Genomic DNA, 18,457 nt, shown 5'->3' with positions numbered 1-18,457 from the left:
AATGCATACTTTAGTAAGAAAAACTAAGACACAGCGAGACTTGTTTTAAGTGACAAATCAAGAAACTAGCAAGACTAGGTAGTCTTAACAGTGAAAATTCTAACTCAGGGCCAATAAAACCATAGTGGAATTTGGGTATTTTTTATAAAGGGTCATTACACTGCTCTATACAGTGTTTATACACAGCTTTAGCACATTGGGATCTGCACGGAACAGAGTGACTGATTCCTTCTCTACAAGATTTTGGAAAGTTATATGTAAGTAGTAGCCTATATAGTAAAAGGTCTTTGTTCATTAGAAAAAGAGACCTTCTTCCATATTCAGTCAGTCAAGGCAGTTTGTAGGTGCTACTAAAAACAAACTCGCTTATTAGGGGCCACGCACATCTTTTTGATACCACCTAGTAGCTCACACTCAGCAGCTTTACTCCCTGGTCCACAAAGGCCATTGACAGCAGAGGTCAGTATAGTCCTGATCATTTCATAGAGCAAGGAAACAGATATGCCCCAGTGATGGATGCCTTGGCGAAAGCTCTGTTGCAGGGCAGCCTGAGGAGCTGGTGGCAACCAGCTTTCCCGAGCTTTAACGAGCATGCCTTGTTATTCCCAAGTCTTCTATTCAACAAATTATAAAAAGAACCTAGAAGAACCAAACCTGAAATGCTAAATTATTATTTCAATGGACAAAGCCTAGAACAACAAACATGACAAACTACCTTGGCATTTTTTAAAAAAAAGTTATCAAATTACTAAGTTATCACCCGATTTTATAGTAAACTAGCAAAGCCTAATACTGTATCATTGGCTTTGAATGACAGCCTCTGTGCGGGGCAGAGGATTTATTCCTTAATTCACCTAGTTGACGACACAATATTATCTCTTCATTGCAAGTTACATCTTTTGTGAAATAATATAACTTTGAAGGATTACATGCTTTAAATGTCTGCTTAAATTACCTGACTCAGCAGCTTTTGTCAAACAAAATCTCCCTCTGTATTCAATGGCAACTTTGAGATATAATGGCAAGTATTGTCACCCTTATATTTGCTAGCTATGTAATGCAGTGAAGCTATTGCAAAAACAACAACAAAAATGCATTAACTACAAATTACAAATTAGTTGATAAAAGAACTGTCAGCCATCCATTAAAACCCATTTGCGAATGCAAACCTTGAGCAGAGATTATTATCATCTTGCAGCTTTTAGTCACAGGTAAAATCTTAGGGTTTACAGTAAATTCAAAAGGAAAGTACAATCTCAATACCCAGTCTTCAGTTTCTTGCAATCTACAGAGGGCTGAAAAAGAGATTCACACATTTTGCATCAGTCCCACAGACTGAAATCTAAGACTTGGTTTTATGTTAAAAGAGGTTTTTCTGAAATGAGTTTGTGAAAATGAGGCATCCCTCTATTGCAAAGCTGGCGCCGTCTGCAATAGCTTGTAGTGTGATTCCCTTCCTCTCTCTTAAATGTCTAACTTGCATTCCAGCCTGGGATGGGGACAAGCACCGACATATTTTAATTTCAAGGCAAACAGGCATCTTTTTTTGCTAATTAGAAGCCAAGGGCTCTGGAGTTCTAATACTGGCTTGCTTTCTCATTTAGTACAGAATAGCCTTTGCCAAATCACTTTACCTCTCTGACTCAATTTCTTAATTAACAAGACGGAGTTATAAACATACCTACCAAACAAGGAACTGCAAGGATTAACATCTTTACCCTTTCAATATTTGATCTATAAATAGTTCTACATAGTAGAAGCAGCCACACTGAAGTTCAAGGGGATGGATTTTACTCAGTGAAGCTACTTCTGACAGATGCTTTATGTAAAATTAGTTCTCTCGAAGTGAGACCTTCACAACCTTACTATACTAATCCTTCCAAAGCTGGGACCTGAGTTTTTTGTCATTTGCACTGCTGCTTCCCTTTCTCAACAGACCACAGTTGGTTTTATATAATGAAAATTTATCACGAATTAATAAGTCCATAAAAATAAATACAGGCTACCACTATACTACAAATGACATACAGTACCAATTGGATGGATGAACTTCTGTCAACTCATCAATTTGCAGAAAAGAAATTATATAGGATACTCTTTTCTGGTCCTACAGAGATTATCATTATGCACAGAAGACAAAATATGTCAGAGATAATTCCAGGCAGGAAAAAAAGGTGGAGGAAATGTCAAGGAGATCTTAATCTCATATTAGTTTAATCCCATCTGTGTAGGATTCTATCAAGCATGTTTGATTTAACTCACCTGTACATGTAGCTTCCAACAGGAAAGTCATACCAAGAAATTATTCTCTCTTTGCCTGTACTAATTCACCATCGTGGTGCATGGCAGAACTACACTTTCATGAAGGCAAAGACAAAACACTGTGAGGAACCCAAGGAGATGGATGTCCAGATGTGAAACTGGAGGGAAAGGCCAGGATGGAGAGCAATGATCTGAGCCACAAGTCTGAAAAATGAGGTAAAAATATGGTCTCCAGTGAGCAAGAGGAGACACAGCTTGGAAAACTTAGTGGAACAGAAATAGTTTTAGCCATGTTCAACTTGAAATGTAGGCTGGAGATCCAGAGTAAGATGTCAGAAACAAGCTAATCATTCAGTCTGTCCAGGAGGAGTTAACAGCAGAGGTGAACTCTCAACATAGAAGTGATTCTTCAGCATGTGCTAAGCAGTGTTATCTAGAAATGAGGTGAAAAACAGAGAAAACAAGGAAGAACTACAGGCTTGCAAAGTAAAGAAGCTGATCAGACAAGGATTATGAGGATGAAATATTGCATTTGAACTCTGCCTGGAAAAAGATGAGCTTGAGATGACAGTTTTTGTGCTGTGTGAGGTGTCAAAGAGAGACCAAAAAGGAAGATTTAAGCTGAAACAACAGGCGAATGATCAGAGAGGGAATTAACACAGAGGGAATCATGAGGGAGCTCAGATCTGGAGCCAATTAATCTATTTGTATATATATGTGGTGAAGGTTTTTTTCTCCTTACGTTAGAGGAGTCTAAAACTTGCAATGCAAAAAGAGCCAAAGTCCGTAGGAGAATAATAAGTATGGGGATAAGAAAAGGGGTGAAGGAAAACTAACATAATGGCTTCAAGGTAGGCAATAGAAGAATTTATTTTTTTTTGCATCCACAAGGGATGGGCGGAGGGAGTGAAGGAACAGGAGAAATCTGTTTTTTTCCAGATTTAGAAGAAACTGGAGATGTTCTATGCAAAGAAAAAATGTTATGGTGTCCAAGTTAGCAATCAAAAAGATACTGGAAGCTGCAATTAGGGCATTTCATTATACAGAGAAAGGCAATGATAAGCAAAGAAGATCCCAGAACAGGAAAAGGAGAAACAACAGAAGAGGTCTTTCTGCCACAGGGGAACCTTAGACAAAATTATGAACTGCATGAGGTGATCAGAAACTACAATGCTGGGAGTGATTATGAATTACTCATGTCATTGAGATGCTACATCTCACCTTTGAACAGAGGTCAGAATTCAGGAAAAATAATGTATTTTACATTGCTAAGTGCAAATTTCAGAATGCAAAGAAGGCATTTTGTTATGCTACCCATTATAGTATCCTGAGGCAGAGTTGCCTCCTGTCCCTTTCATCTTAGTCTCCCTCACTGAGCAGTTAGTCTGTGTTCCAAAAACACTGAAAAAGAGCTGCTGTTGGGCTTAGAAGTCAATACTAAGCAAACGTACTGCTGAGTCAACAGAATTGTAGGTTTTGTTTCTTGGCTCTGGAGCTTTTTGAGTTGCCTTTAGGTTGGCAAGCACACCCTGTGACTGTTTGGGGATTCCTGGGAAAACTGCCTGCCTTTTTGTTCTCAGATGAAGTACTACAACCTCCTTTTTGTGGCTAATTCTCAGCTTAACTCCTGGGTCTCAGCCCCACCAAAAGTTGTGCACAGCATGAATCTGCCTCTCACCAGTAACAAAAACCACAGCCCTGCTTCCTTTGGAAAGGATTCATGACCTAATCCCTGTTGTGACGTGTTTCATTTGCCCAACACTGTTTGGAAATGCCTTGTTATACACATGGGCTATACAGAAATCCTCAGCAGGTATATCTTTTCAACTGAGTATCTTTCAACTGAAGCTGAGTTTTTGCAGTGTATTCTGCACATTGTGGTTTTGGTTTTGATTTTAAAGAATCATCAATTATATAAGGATGTGCTTGACTTCATAGCTACTTCTTTAAACCTCTTTCACATCTTCAGTTCTTTTAACTTTGTTCCTTCACATTTAAACATTCAGTGCAGCATCTTCTGATGCTATTTGTACAAAAATGTTGCTTGCAATTTCTTACATTAATTGCTCTGTAAATGGTACGGATTGGTGAGCCTCAAGCTGCATAAAATTTTGTTTTGGCACCACAAACCCACAAGTTTTCTGAATTTTCCACATCTCTTCAACAAATACACTTTGGAAGAGCATCTGGTTGGTGGTGTAGATCTTTTCCAGTCGCATTCTGGCTGAAACAGTAGCAGAACTTTGTGTTGTTGAAATTAAAAGGATTTAAAAAGGGAAAAAAAGAAAAGGAAAAAAAGAAAAGGAAAAAAAGAAAAAGAAAAAAAGAAAAGGAAAAAAAGAAAAGGAAAAAAAGAAAAGGAAAAAAAGAAAAGGAAAAAAACTTGACCCGAGTTGAGACTTCAGTCCACCTAGCTTTATTTCTTGTTCCTAATTACTATCAGCAGCAGATGCCTCTATGGAAGTTGTATGAATGTCCAAAACCTGCACAGGAACCTTAAGAGATCTCTCACAATGCTAAGGAAACACAGTAGACAGCCAATCCACAAAAATGTTCTTTTGACTGTTACAGTACTTGTTTCTGAATCTGAAATAAGTCCATTGTCTAGAAATATTACAAATAGAAAAGAAAAATGCAAACTTTGTCCCCTGCAGCTTTGCTCAGTCCTAACAGGTCACAGAGGAAGCAGAAGTTTGTATGGCTCTGCTGAATCTCTTAGCACTGGTAGGTCAGCTTGGGAGGTCACCATACACCCAAACCACCTCCTGAAATGGGTGCCTGGTGAGGAGGTCCCAGCAGTCAATAGAAGAAAAAAGGGAAACACTGGCAACTGACTCTCCTTATTTACTATAAGAACAGGCCGCATATGAAAATTCAAACCTCTGGTTTCATTTCACATGACAAGCAACAAACAATTAAAGAAAAATTGTAAAAAGAGATAGGTGAGAAAGCCAATTTTTGTAGCTAAAAAAGCTCTCCTTGTAGAATTCCCAGAACACATAGAAGAAAAAAAAACTCTTAAAGACAGAAAACTCAGGAAAGCAGGTGTCAAAACAGTTTGACCAGCTACTCCAGAACTGCTGCATTATTTCAGTAATTTATAAAGAAAAAAAATGTGCCCAGCAGCTATGTGGGCATCTTACAAAGAATATCATATGCCAGCTGTAAATGCTCCTATAAATAGCACAGATTGTGCTGTTTTGGCAGCCTTGCTTCAATCTTGTAGCAAGAAGGACAAGGCTCCTGGAAAATCAATAGTTGCTTTTGTTCGTGTTTGTCCTTTCTTGGATTTTTAAAAAATTATCCAGCAAAAGCGTGAACATGACTACAGTTTCAGGGCAGAGTGGGGGTATGTTTAGGCAATATCAGAATTCCAGTCACACGTGTCCCATAGTGTAGAACTACGGCGTGAATGGGAAGAATGAGAACGTTCTACATACTACAGAGCCATATGACCCCTAAAATACAGCTACACAGTAAGGAACACATGTCAAGTTAATTTATATGAAGGAAGGTTTCTATGAAGAAATAGATTGCAAGTAAAACTTCTCTTGGGATCAGAATTACCTTATCCTTTTCCATTTATGCTAAGACTTGAAAAGAGATGGAGGGGTGACATAATCCCAAACTTTGTAAACCTATTTAATATCCAAATAAATTAGTTAGGCTAGTATTCATCCTATGTAAAGTACTTTCATTTATCATAAACTCACAGAAAGTAAAATGAAATTGGAGGGGAGAGGAGCAAGGGAGGGAATATTTAAAATAATTCTTGATGGTTGGCATAAATCTGTTCACCTGTTCCTTTGGAAAAACTGGCAGGTGATTTGCTCTAAGAATCTGATGAAAACTTTGTATATGTATTATTTATTACTGTATAATATGGTTATACATACACATGTGTATAGGCATTCACACAGAGGCAGGCCTTAATTCTCTCAGACAACATTAGGCACATAGCTTGCTTATTATATGGCAGCAAAAGCATCGCCTTCTGAAGCACCCTCCCTACCACGAGAAGCCACCTATTAGCAAAAGAAGTTATGTATGCCTTCACCTCCACCACATTAGTCAAGTCTTTTTGACAGACTAGCGACTGAATGTATTTTACCTCAATGAAGAAGTGTGAGGGCTGGGACCAGAGTTGGTCTAAGTTCCGTCTGATACCCAGTAAGAAAGTGTGTCAAAAGCAAGAGAAACAGAGTTCTCCTTTCCATGAACTAAGCTGGAGCAGACATTACAAAATCTGTAGACGCGTGACAGTGATTACCAAGGATTAGATGAAATGGTAAGATATAAAACCAGGAAGGAAGGCTAATAAAGTGTTGTTTTATTATACTACTCAAAACTGAAACTCCACACTACAATAAAAATAGCAAGAAAGTAGTCAGTTTGCTGATATTGTTTACTGAAAGCAAATCCCATGGATTCATTTTGCCTAATTTTCAGATATGCTGAACTCCTTTTGAGAGAGAAGGGGAAAATTCAAGGCATGCATCACTTCTAAAAATTGAATTTCATGTTACCATCTACCAAAAATTCATACAGAAAGACACTCTAGAATAAGGCTGCCAGAAATTTCTAGGAAATACAATTATAAAAGAGGTGGCAGATCAATGCTGTGGCAGTAATAGCCAATATATACCAAAAGAAAATCTGAAATACTTTCATCAGCTGCAGTCTCTAAACAAAATGTTTGAAATTAACCACAGATTATTCTCAGTCACTGGAGAGCAAAGGAAGGTTAGAAACAAGTCATATTTAATAAGGCATGCAATGTCCAGACAAAGAACTACTGCCAACCTCATACACTGCTTTTCTACAGTGCCGGGCAGAAGTTAATTTTCCTTCCAAGCAATGGAGAATGTGGACTATTCACATGTATCACACATGCACACTACAGAGTACTGTTCACCCTGAGATATGATGACAGCTCTTTGGTAAGAAGTACTCAGCACTTTATAGATCAAACCTAAGGAAAGGAAAAAATATATATGTCAACAACTGACCATGAACAACTGAATGAACATGCTGTAAAGAAATTAAAAATATCTCAAAAGTAAGGGAAGAGCTTAGCTGTGGAACTTTGGAAAACTTCGCTGATCAAAGTGGAAAGAACAAGAGGGTAGGACAGTGCTTTAGAAAGTGTGCTTGGATCTACAGGCTGAGCCCCAGGTCTTACTACCACATCAGACTGGGGCAAGTAACTAGCAGGAGGATGGATGTTGTTAAAAGCTGAGTCATAACCACTGCATCTGTTTGGACTTCATGTTCTCAGAGCTGCTTTAAAGAAGTTTCACACTCTGACAAGCATTTTGTGCATGAGTACATATGAGAAAAGGTGAGTCAGTACTAGAGTTAGCAATTAAATCCATTTTCTTACATATGTATTAAAAAATACACTATTACATCTTCTGATGCTAGCTGATTGGGGGATTCAGTCTTTGAATCTAATTTAAATTTAATTCAGGCTTTTATTTAAAAAAAAATTACCTGATAGATTTATGACATTTTATGTGGAGGACAGCGGTGACAGCATTCAACCCTCCTTGACACAAACTAGTCTCCCATCAAATCAGCCAAATAACCACCACTTTTTATCAATTATGCTGAAAGCAAATGGAAGGATGAACAGTTATTTTCCAGAATTTGCAGTACTGGAGGGCATATACCCATTTACAGGAGAAAGGAAACCCAACTTACACATAAGCCATCTGAATAAGCCATCAAACACCGAGCACTTCATTTGACTCCACTGCTAAAGGTTCACATGTAAAAATGTACAGTAGAAGTGGGAAGCTGGTACACTATCCTGCTGTCCAGAGTCATCCTGATTTCTTTTAATAAGCTCCTACTATAATCTCACTACCAGAATCTTACACAGAGAAATGACACATCCACTGTGCACATAAAAATTTCACGTTAAGTCTTCATCTTTTTGCAAAATATTCTAAGGACATCAGTACCAACAGACATCATAGAAGCAAACTTAGGCTAGCATCCACCTGTGAGGACTAACATGTAGGCTCAGGAAAAAAATACCTCTCTCCATTATCCACAATAGTTTTCATACTCCCATTCCCCTGTGCGCATTCCTAGCACAGAAGCCCTTAAAAATGCAGAAATGAAAAATCCATACTAGTAGAATGTTACTGTTCTATGGGATCATACATTTAAAACTACTCTTCATAAAACTATCTTTCCGTTAGCTTGCAAAACAGAAGACATTGGAATGGTAAAGAAGATCCATAAACCATCATACATATTAAGACAACCTTTTATCCAGAGAAATCAAGATAACTACTGTATCTTAGATGCATAGGAAGTTAAGCACTTAAGTTTGTACTAAGGACTTAATTTTAAAATCCACAAACTCCTGAAATGATATTTTCATGTTTCATTTCAGATAGGCTTCTTTAGTTTAGCATCAGAAATACAGATTGGAACTTCCTGCTTCAGCACATCATTTCAGCTGAAGGCACTTCCATGTGCAGTTCATAGCAGGAAGGGTGCTCTACGCCACAGAGGGCAATGCGCCACAGCCTGCATCATGTCATGCGGCCTTTTCAGACAAAGGGTCTAGATATCATCAACTGGTCAGGAACATATCTATTGAAGACAACATTCTCTTCATCGTCATTACTTTTCCTTCCATCAGATCAGTTACAACTTTGGGTTTTGGAATTGATCTTAGAACTGTGGATACAAGAGCTGGGATCCTCATGCCTGTCCATTTTAAGTGCTCCATGGGTTATCAGCTGCCATATGCCAAGCCACACGTTGCAGTGGGACATTATGGTCTTGATCACGGGAAAACACCAAGTGCTGTACCCACCTTCACAATCAGACTCCGGTGCTCCTCAGACTGACTGAAGTTTGTGCCTATTTCAAAGGTACTCATCGTTCCTTCCTCACACAGGCTCATCCAGGTGTGATACTCTTCACGCTCTGGCAGTCTATCCCAGAATGTCTTGAAGACCTCCCAGACTGTCTCCTGACATACTGAAGGCATAAGAAAGGTCGAGTGTTAGTACAACAGGAGTGTTTCCATGTCGTCGGTAACTATGATAGTATTGTCTAAATACTGCATCCTTTTCAGTATATTAATACAGTGATTACACACCTACGTGTAAATATATAAGGCATTGAAGGGACTGTGTACTGGGTTTGTGCTGCAAGGGAAGCTGCTAGAAGCTTCCTCCACATCTAACAGAACCAGTGCCAGCCAGCTCCGAGATGGACTCACTGCTGGCCAATGCTGAGCCCATCAGCGGTGGTGGTAGCACCTCTGTGATAACGTATTTAAGAACAGTGGGAAAAATCTTTGCAATGCCACCGGCAGTCAGAAGGGGAGAGTGAGAATATGTTAGAGATACATCTCTGCAGACATGAAGGTCACTGGAGAAGGATGGATGTGCTCCAGGTGCAAGAGCAGAGATTGCCCTGCAGTCTGTCGTGAAGACCGTGGTGATGCAGGCTGTCCTCCTGTGGACCACAGAGGTTAATGGTGGAGCAGATATCCACATGCAGCCCACGGAGGACCCCATGCCAGAGCAGGTGGAGTCTGGGACGCTGGAGCAGGCTCCTGGCAGGATCTGTGGACCCATGGAGAGAGGAGCCCACATTGGAGCAGCTTTGCTGGCAAGACTTGTGACCCCATAGGGGTCCCACGCTGGAGGACTATCTTTTGTGGGATGGACACCGCACTGGAGAAAAGGAAGATGGTAAGGCATCCTCCTTGTGAACAGGAAGGAGTGGCAGAGACAGGTGTGATGAACTGACCACAACCCCCATTCTCTGTCCACCTGCACTGCTGGAGAGGAGGAGGTAGAGGATTCAGAAGTGAAACCTGGGAAGAAGGGAGGGGTGGGGGTAAGGCGTTTTAAGATTTAGTTTTTGTTTTCTTGTTATCCCACTCTCATTTGATTGGTAATAAATTAATCTTTCCCAAGTCAGGCCTGGTTTTGCCTGTGACAGTTATTGGTGACTAATGTCTCTTTGTCCTTATCTCAGTCCACAAGAATTTCATTATATTTTTTCTCCCCTACCCAGCTGAGGAGCTGGAGTGACAGAGTGGCTTTGGTGGTCACATGGCATTCAGCCAGGGTCCAACCACCTCAGACTGACAGTGAAGATCTGGTGGATCTTTCACACTCGTACTACTTGCCTCCTTGATTTTTTTAAAGTAATTAATTAATTACTTCATTAAAGTCAAAAAAGAAGATGGGAAGAAAGAACACTCTTGTCTCCCAAAAACCATCAAGAACAACAATATTTTCACTGAGTGAAACTGCCCTTGTTCAATGGGTCAAATTTTAGGAAAATTTAGAATACCAAAATAGTATGGCAAAAGCCCTTACAGAAAGTAGAGCTGAAGCTTAATGTTATAGACATATAGTTGCGCTGTTTAAAGTTTTAGAGGCTTCAGTTACAATTCCTTCGGATTCACCTTTATACGGAATTTAAAATAAGTTTCAGAAATTATAATTGCATTAATGATTTGAAAAACAGGATGGTAACACAACACAATATGCTATAAAGTAAGTCAATCTCTAACCCTACTGCATGTATGCACTGAGAAAGAGCTAGACATCTCTGACTGAACAGAGTCTGCAAATTAAGAGTTAAATTATCCTCTCCTACATCATGTGATTCAACCTCCTTATCCTGCATGTGCTCTTTGCCAATCAGAGCAGTTGGTCACATAACACTCGAGCAAGAGCCTTTGACCTAGGATAACTGGAAGAAAGGAAGATTTACAGGATTTTCCTTGTGTCCTGGAACAGAATGACGTTAAAAGGAGAACAACTCTTAAAATCACTTGCAGCAGATGCCAGCCTGGAGTAGTAGCAGACAAACCTGCTTTTTGGCCTTAATCGGATTCCTCTACTTATAGATACACAGTTCAGGAGAAGAATGTTTTGCATTCAGGGAAAGTCCTGGCATCATAAGCAAGACCTTACAGGAGACTGACCATGAATCTATTTTCGGAAAGTCATTTTCTTCAATCAGCTTAAAAATACACTTCAGAGTGTCAGAGCCAGCACCTTCTTGCTATTTCTTCTTGGTACTCTGTATTCTGAATTCCAAAAATTGATTATATAGACTTGTCTAAAACTTAATACATAGATCTCATGGAAACATCCCTTCATTCAAACAAAAGATGGATATTTTTCTTTAAAGAGTTCATAAATAACAACCTTAAGGAACTGTTTTGCATACAGTAGCATCCTTAAGGCTTAGCTTATTCTGGCATGCTGGATGGCACCATGGAGAAAAATTTCTTTTCTCTACCTCAAATTTCAGTTTATCAGTTGAGAGCATTTTTCCATTGAGGAACTCTACAGATACACAGATGTCTCATTTCCACACCACATTCCTGACAGCTTTCCTACATGGAAATTAGCTTTGTACTTCATTTGATATGTATGACTAGAGAAGAACACAGTCCTTAAACTCTGCATTATTAACTCTCAGTAGTATATTGCTGATCCAGCACCCCTCCAGCTTCCAGGCAGCTAACTTTAAGGCACAGTAATTAGGTAAGGAGTATTGGAGATTCTTCCAATCGGTTTTCCTTATGCAACTTTGTTAACTAGAAATAATTAGCCAAATTTACAAACATCTATGCACCCTGTCACGTTCCCCCTCAAGTTATGCATACTTTCTTAGCAGCTGAGGAAGCAAACGTTTTGAGGCAGGGACCACATTTCTGTATGACCCCTGCACAGACCTCAGGCAATGAAGCTATAATCCTGCTCTGGGATTTCTGAGTCCTGCTGGAGTACTAATAAGCTTCCTGAAGCAGAATGACATCTGTAGTATCCTCTCTACAATCTAACTCATAAGAGCTAGGCATCCAGGAAAAGATCAAAGTCTAGTTTCAGATCTAGACACCTATGGGAAGAAATACTGCTCACTCATTTCTTTTGGCGGTATTTTTACCCTGCATTCTGCCTAACGGATATTTCACTCCAGGTGCAACATTATACAGCAACAATCCTGCAACGAGATTATTCCGTGTGGCAGGGGTAAGTCTTCAGCAGTCTATCAGTGAGGGATGAAGCTCTGGCAGCAGCTTGCAAATGCATTGCAGTGGCACTGTTTAATCCTACAGTTTTCAAACGGTAAATGACTGGCTTTCCAGTTGCAGGTAGTAATTGGCAGCAATAATTGAAGGCAGTTTTCCATAATGCTCTCAAATACGTTTAAGGTCTTTTTAAAAATAAATGGGATGAGACAGTGTCTTGCCTGAATACAAGCTGCCGCTGTATGAACAGTTGTCTCAATCAGCTCCCAATAGATTAAGGATTTGTTGTGTGTCCTTTCATTTGGAATTAGACACCCCACTGAATTCCAATCCCAAAGGCTTTGCGCCATATGTGGGCTCCAAGCCCGTTAATCAGACCTAAGCCGTCAGAATAGGGTCATATTTTCTGTGGAAAGGTGATGCAGATAAGGAGTCACATTCTGTCCTCTCTAGCCTTTTGCACTGCAGAAAGCCCCTTTCTTCCTCCCAAGTAGCCTAAGAGTTTGTTAGTTCTGATACACAAAACCCAGGCAAATATCTACCACGACTGCCATTTAAACCCTTCTGTTAGCCTTGCACAGGAAACTGCACCCTAAGCCATGGTGGCCTACTTGCCACGCAGTCACCTTACAACCTCATTGGCACATAGTCCATCTAGTCATTGTCCAGTTTATTCCAACTGTCCTGTTTGTATAGCAGGGGATTGCTTTACTGGATGACAAATCCAGGCTGTAAGGGCTCAACCCAAGAATCATTCCCAAGCACTTTACCTATGTGGTGTTCAAGAGAAAATTCATAATGTGGCTAAGAAAAGGAACAGTTTTGTTTCGGTCTTTCTTTTCACACACCCTTTCATTGCTTTGTAGTTAGATGAGAGTTGCCACTCCAAGCACAGAAAATAGAACAGCATAGTTTCTTCAGCGTGGTTCAAATCACATTCTTATGAAGAAAGAGACAAGAATGATTCTATCTCCCATCTCTCCTTCAGAAAATTAAAGAGAGAGACAGTGCTTACCACACCTTCATTGACATGGTCACACAGAGAACTGAAGAGACACCACCCTTACAGGGTGTTCAAATCCATAATAAATGTGATTAAGCTTCTTTTAACTTGAAGGTGGAGCCCACTCCTCTGGCAGGTTTTTGACCATCTGCTGGCCAGCAAGGTTTTTCAAAGTTTCTTAACAACAAATTACTGAGAACTCCCATATAAGAAAGATACGTTTTTTTATAACTAGATTATAAGCATTTTAAGATTCTGTAGATAAAACTTGGAGGCACAAAAAATATAAACAAAATTCAACAGGACTTGACTGGAAGCTTCAGTAAGTAAATATATTTTACTGTCTAAAAATAATTCACAATCCTTTCTGACCTTCCAGCAACTTGCCAGTGCCTGTGCCACATGTACTATCTACATATGTTGACAATAAATGAAGCAATTTTTGACTAATATTCAAAATAGCAATTCCTTGAAACTAAAATAGAAAATAAAAGAAAATGAGAGTCGAGGGGGGGGAAGAGATTTACCAGTAAGTTTCTTGACTAGCAATATAGCTTTGAATTTTATATATAAAATTTTTAAAGTAGAAAGAGAATAGAAAACAAGTGCAGCATCAGAGCTTACAATAAATTGACAGTACCCCAACATGTCCTGTCCCATGAGTTATGACTGAAGATGCTTGCTTGTTACCCAAGTGACAGAGGACAGGACAAGGGGGAATGGCCTGAAACTCCACCAGGGGAGGTTCAGGCTGGATATCAGAAAAAACTTCTTCACGGAAAGAGTCATTGGGCACTGGAACAGGCTGCCCGGGGAGGTGGTTGAGTCACCTTCCCTGGAGGTGTTTAAGGAACGGGTTGATGAAGTGCTTAGGGACATGGTTTAAGGGAGTGTTAGGAATGGTTGGACTCGATGATCCAATGGGTCCTTTCCAACCTGGTGATTCTATGATTCTATGATTACAATATGCTGTGTGAATGTACTCTAACTATTAAGTAAAATAAATCTGCTGTACAGAACTTGTGTGATGATCTTTGCAGGAATCAGGTTTCCAAGACCAGCTGCAAAACCTTTAAAAACCAATGAGCAGCCCTCCCTGCTGGGACCAGGAAGGAAGGAAGGGCTGAGCAGATTCAGCAGTGCTGCCACATGCCAAACTGAACAACAGACCATCCCTCAGAAGAGCCTGTCTTCATGGCTAGATCTCATGCCAAACTTTCACTAACCTGCTACAGGGGTAGCCACAGCACAGATATATGGGATAGCATTAGAAACACCAGTCCCTGGAGGAGACAGGATTTGTGACGAGGCCTCTAATCCCTAGCAAACAATACTGATTAAAAGCATCATAAAATCGAGATCAATCTTTTAAGGCAGTGAGCTAAGAACCTTGAAGCTAGACGTGTGTCGGGAGGGTAAGCTCCTCCAGAAAACTACTTCCTTCATCCCATGGCTGCAGTAATAAATAACTTGTATTGTAGTGTTGACTGATCTCTTGTCTGCTTTGCAAGTTTCCTCTGAAGAATTCAGATGTTAAGAAAAAAAAGAAGACATAAAGAGAGGCTTTGTCCTACAGAGCTGCAATCACTCCAGCTGCCTACAGGAAAGTGGGTAGGGATGCAGAAGGTGTGTAACTGACACGATAAACCAGGATTCAAACAAAAAATGCAAACCAGATGGCTTGTTCTGCAAATTTTCCCCGAAGTATATTTTGTGTGCACATACTACATTTTGCATGGACTCTAGCCTCAGAAATTAAAAGTCATTTAACTCATTATTGAGATAACCATCTTCAAGGTGAGAGAGGAGGTAGGAAAAATTGAAAGATCAGCAGCACGTTTGGAACCATACCCTTGTGCAAATTTCCACTTGAGCAAAGTGTCATAGGCATTTAAAGTAGGTGAGGTCTTGACTTTTAAAGTCCATAACAAGTTTCAAAGGCTGCCTCAGAAAGCCAGGCGTGTAGTCCGATCACATGAATCCCAGCATACCTACTCGAGAAGCCAAAAAGCCCAGCACCTGGGAGCTTATCTGCTTCAAATGCAGTGTTTTCGCTCAACTAATACGTACAAATAATAGTGAATATTCTGAAAAGCTTAAAATAAATTGTGCTTCGATAAAAAAAAAAAATGCTACATAGGCGGGAACAAGCTCTTTTCAGTCCTGCAGGAAAGGGTGAGAAAAACTTTATTTGAAGCTTTCTTTCCTAAAGACTTCATCATTGTTTTCAATATCTCCAGCTAAGATCTGTGATGAGATGATGTCTTTTTCCCTCTGTCTCTGAAATTCTCATGTACAGTTACCGGTCATGCACTTCGGTAGGATACAGCATCTCTGTGGCTCCAGCTTTACCATTCCGGATGCATTTATCTTTCAAATGAGAGACAATTAGCCTATTACACTCAGTCAATGCTCAGGGATTTCTGAGGTCAACAGAAGGGACACCACATGACAGCACTAGGCACCTCATAGAGGGTAGTGTGGCTTTCTGGCCATTTCTGTAAGTGGGCAGTGCTGGAGCTTAATCCCAGATAAATCCCATTAGTGCTTCTTAAGAGTTGAATCATGTACAGTGGCTAGGAGCACTGAATCAGGCTGAATAGTCTATTTTGAAGCAACATGAAATCAACTCCTCCTCTCTAACATTTTCTGCACAACTAAGTGTCTTAATTGTGGTGGGTTTTGGTAAGAACTACAGTGACAGGGAGACTGAGAGACACCTACTAAAAGATCTTTCCTGCAAAGACTTCATTAGCATTCACTAAATAAATTAACATACATACATGCAGAGAAATCACTTTCTATTTCTATTTTCTATCACAATTTCTGTTGTGGAAATGCTGCTCTGTATGACCTATAGCATAGCAAACATTATACTCAACAAACCAGAATTTTAAGTTAAAATAGTTGAATGCGAATTAGCTAATCCCCATGAAAGTTTTTTTTCCTTTGAACACTAACATATTAAACTCTAGGATATTAACTATTCTCATCATTAACAATTCAGTAACTACAAAGGAGCATTTTTTATGGGAAAAGTCAAACTTTTTAGAAGCATGTGCTGACATCTAAAAAATCAAATGTAGAGGGAGACAGAACAAGACCTTCTACAAATAAACTTCAGAAACATATTGGCTGGACACAAGCTATGCATAATATGTGCCAGGGATGAGGGGGAAACAGAAAAAACTCAGCGAGACACTTTATTTATGCTTGTTTAGCCAGGTACATTGTGAGACTTTTGACTGTTTGCTTTTATCATTATTCAGCAAGACTTGCCTAACTTGTAATATTTAGGATTTCAACATAAAACCAAAACTTCAGTCTTAACTCTGTCCATGTATAGAACATAATGTCATTATTTCTAAAACTTCAGTCAATCAATTTTAAGTGACCCAAGAAAGGGGAAAATGAGATAACTCAGTGCTATGTCAAACATTACCAAATCTAGGGATTATAATCATGTACAGAACTTTATTCCTGAGAAATACCTTTTATTCTTTCCAAAGTTCTAAAATGTCCTTGTCTCACATCAGGTATGATACACTAGAATACAGCCACCAGAGTAATTGCATCGTGAACATGGCAAAGAGCAGCAATATTAACCCTGAGTCCTGCTGTCATAATCCAGCAGCCTTTGGTTTACCTAATTAATAGGTATAGGACAGGGAAACAGTGCAAGCCATGCTACCTTGCAAACCTTATCTTGTTTCTGTTTTATTGGCTAATTCATATTCCAAGTCTACACAATCCTCAGTCATCTACCAGCAATGTCCACCAAAGGAAATGGATAGATTCACTGAATTGTCTACATAAAATGACTGGTCTGAGTGGGTATGGCTGTTTTCCATAAACTATTTTTTATTTAACAGGGGCTTGGGCTATCATCTCCCTGTCAGCAGTAAAAAACATAACTATTCATAATCAACATTACCATATACAGCACACTCACTATCTGAAATCCCACTATTTGATTTCCACAAAACTTGTATTGTGAGACCTCCAGCTGCCCACTGGGCACACTTTGTGTTCATCACAACAGTCCAGCTACGAACCACCACTAGATTTACACCACTATTCCAGCAGCAACCATAACATTACTACCTCTAAAAAGGATGCATGCTAAAAACACTCCGTAAGACCCAATCTATAGGTGTGCATTACCCATTCTGTAAGGATCTACAACTTATTTCCATCTCCCTATTCTAAGAAATAGACCCCTTGATATTTTTTTATGATTTATTACGTATTTATTATATCTCTTTATCTTGTACTTTTTTAAGGCTAAAAAAAATCTGTATTTTGTAGTCTGAAGGAAAAAGAAGCTCTATAGTTAAGCCTACAGCTATATGACTTAATCATTTGATCAAAGCCTACGAACGAAATGTTCATCAATCAGTCTGACACTAATAGAGGCTTTAACAAGCTAGCAAAAGTAAATAAAGGTAGGAGTTACAATACCCATTTTCTTCTAAGGTAGGTGTAGTAGAACAAACACAATCTAGATAATCAACACATGCAAACCTTCTCTGTTTTTCTAACATGGTCCTCTATCAAAGCAGCAGTGTTTCCTTCCATGATAGTGGCACTGCTTGCTGCTGATAGTAAAGTAAACCTAAGGAAAGAATAGGTGGTGTTGAAACCATCCTTTCCAGAGAAAGCATGGAATATTAAAGTAATTCCTTACTTCAACAGGTAAAGAATAAAAAGAAAATTCTAAAAATGTAGACTGAGATTGAAAGAACAACACATTCTGTGCACCTTCATACTTATTCGCTTGTAGGGTCAGTTATTTTTCTAATCACAGATAGTAGCTGGTCTCTGAAGACTAAACAGTGACCACATTCTTTCCTAGGACTACTTTGTTGACACTGCAGAGATAAGAAAGTCCACTTCACTATTTTATCACTGCTCTAGTTCAGCAAGCAAGGAATAACACGGTCTTGAGAAAAAGTTGGTATAACTCAATAACAGTCAAAGAACATCTTTACTGTGAACGAAAGTAACAGCATCATCAACTCTCACTTGCCTCAGGTGCATTTACTCAAGATGCAATTAACTAGACATCACCAAATACTCGTGATGCAGCACACCACTGTTAGTAGGATGAACAAATTGCACGAATCAGAAATTGCTTGTTTCACTGCTAATTAAAGTCACCT

At 39.3% G+C, this 18,457-nt stretch overlaps 1 protein-coding gene across 6 annotated transcripts in view; it reads right to left on the bottom strand.

Moving 5' to 3' along the window:
• Window positions 1-18,457, bottom strand: part of IMPG2 (interphotoreceptor matrix proteoglycan 2) — a 65,891-nt gene that overhangs the window by 43,611 nt on the left and 3,823 nt on the right. For all 6 annotated transcript variants that reach the window (XR_008448974.1, XM_054061361.1, XM_054061378.1 and 3 more), the window contains exon 3: window positions 9,098-9,264. Coding sequence is in view for 5 of the 6 variants with exons in the window: in XM_054061361.1 (XP_053917336.1) it covers window positions 9,098-9,264 (167 nt within the window). In the remaining variant the exon portion in view is untranslated. The remainder of the gene's footprint in view (window positions 1-9,097; window positions 9,265-18,457) is intronic.

This window comes from Cuculus canorus, chromosome 1, assembly GCF_017976375.1.
Source record: "Cuculus canorus isolate bCucCan1 chromosome 1, bCucCan1.pri, whole genome shotgun sequence".
NCBI classification, from domain to species: Eukaryota; Metazoa; Chordata; class Aves; order Cuculiformes; family Cuculidae; genus Cuculus; species Cuculus canorus.
The sequence above is the reverse complement of the archived record's forward strand: the minus strand, read 5'-3'. Positions and strand labels throughout refer to the sequence as shown.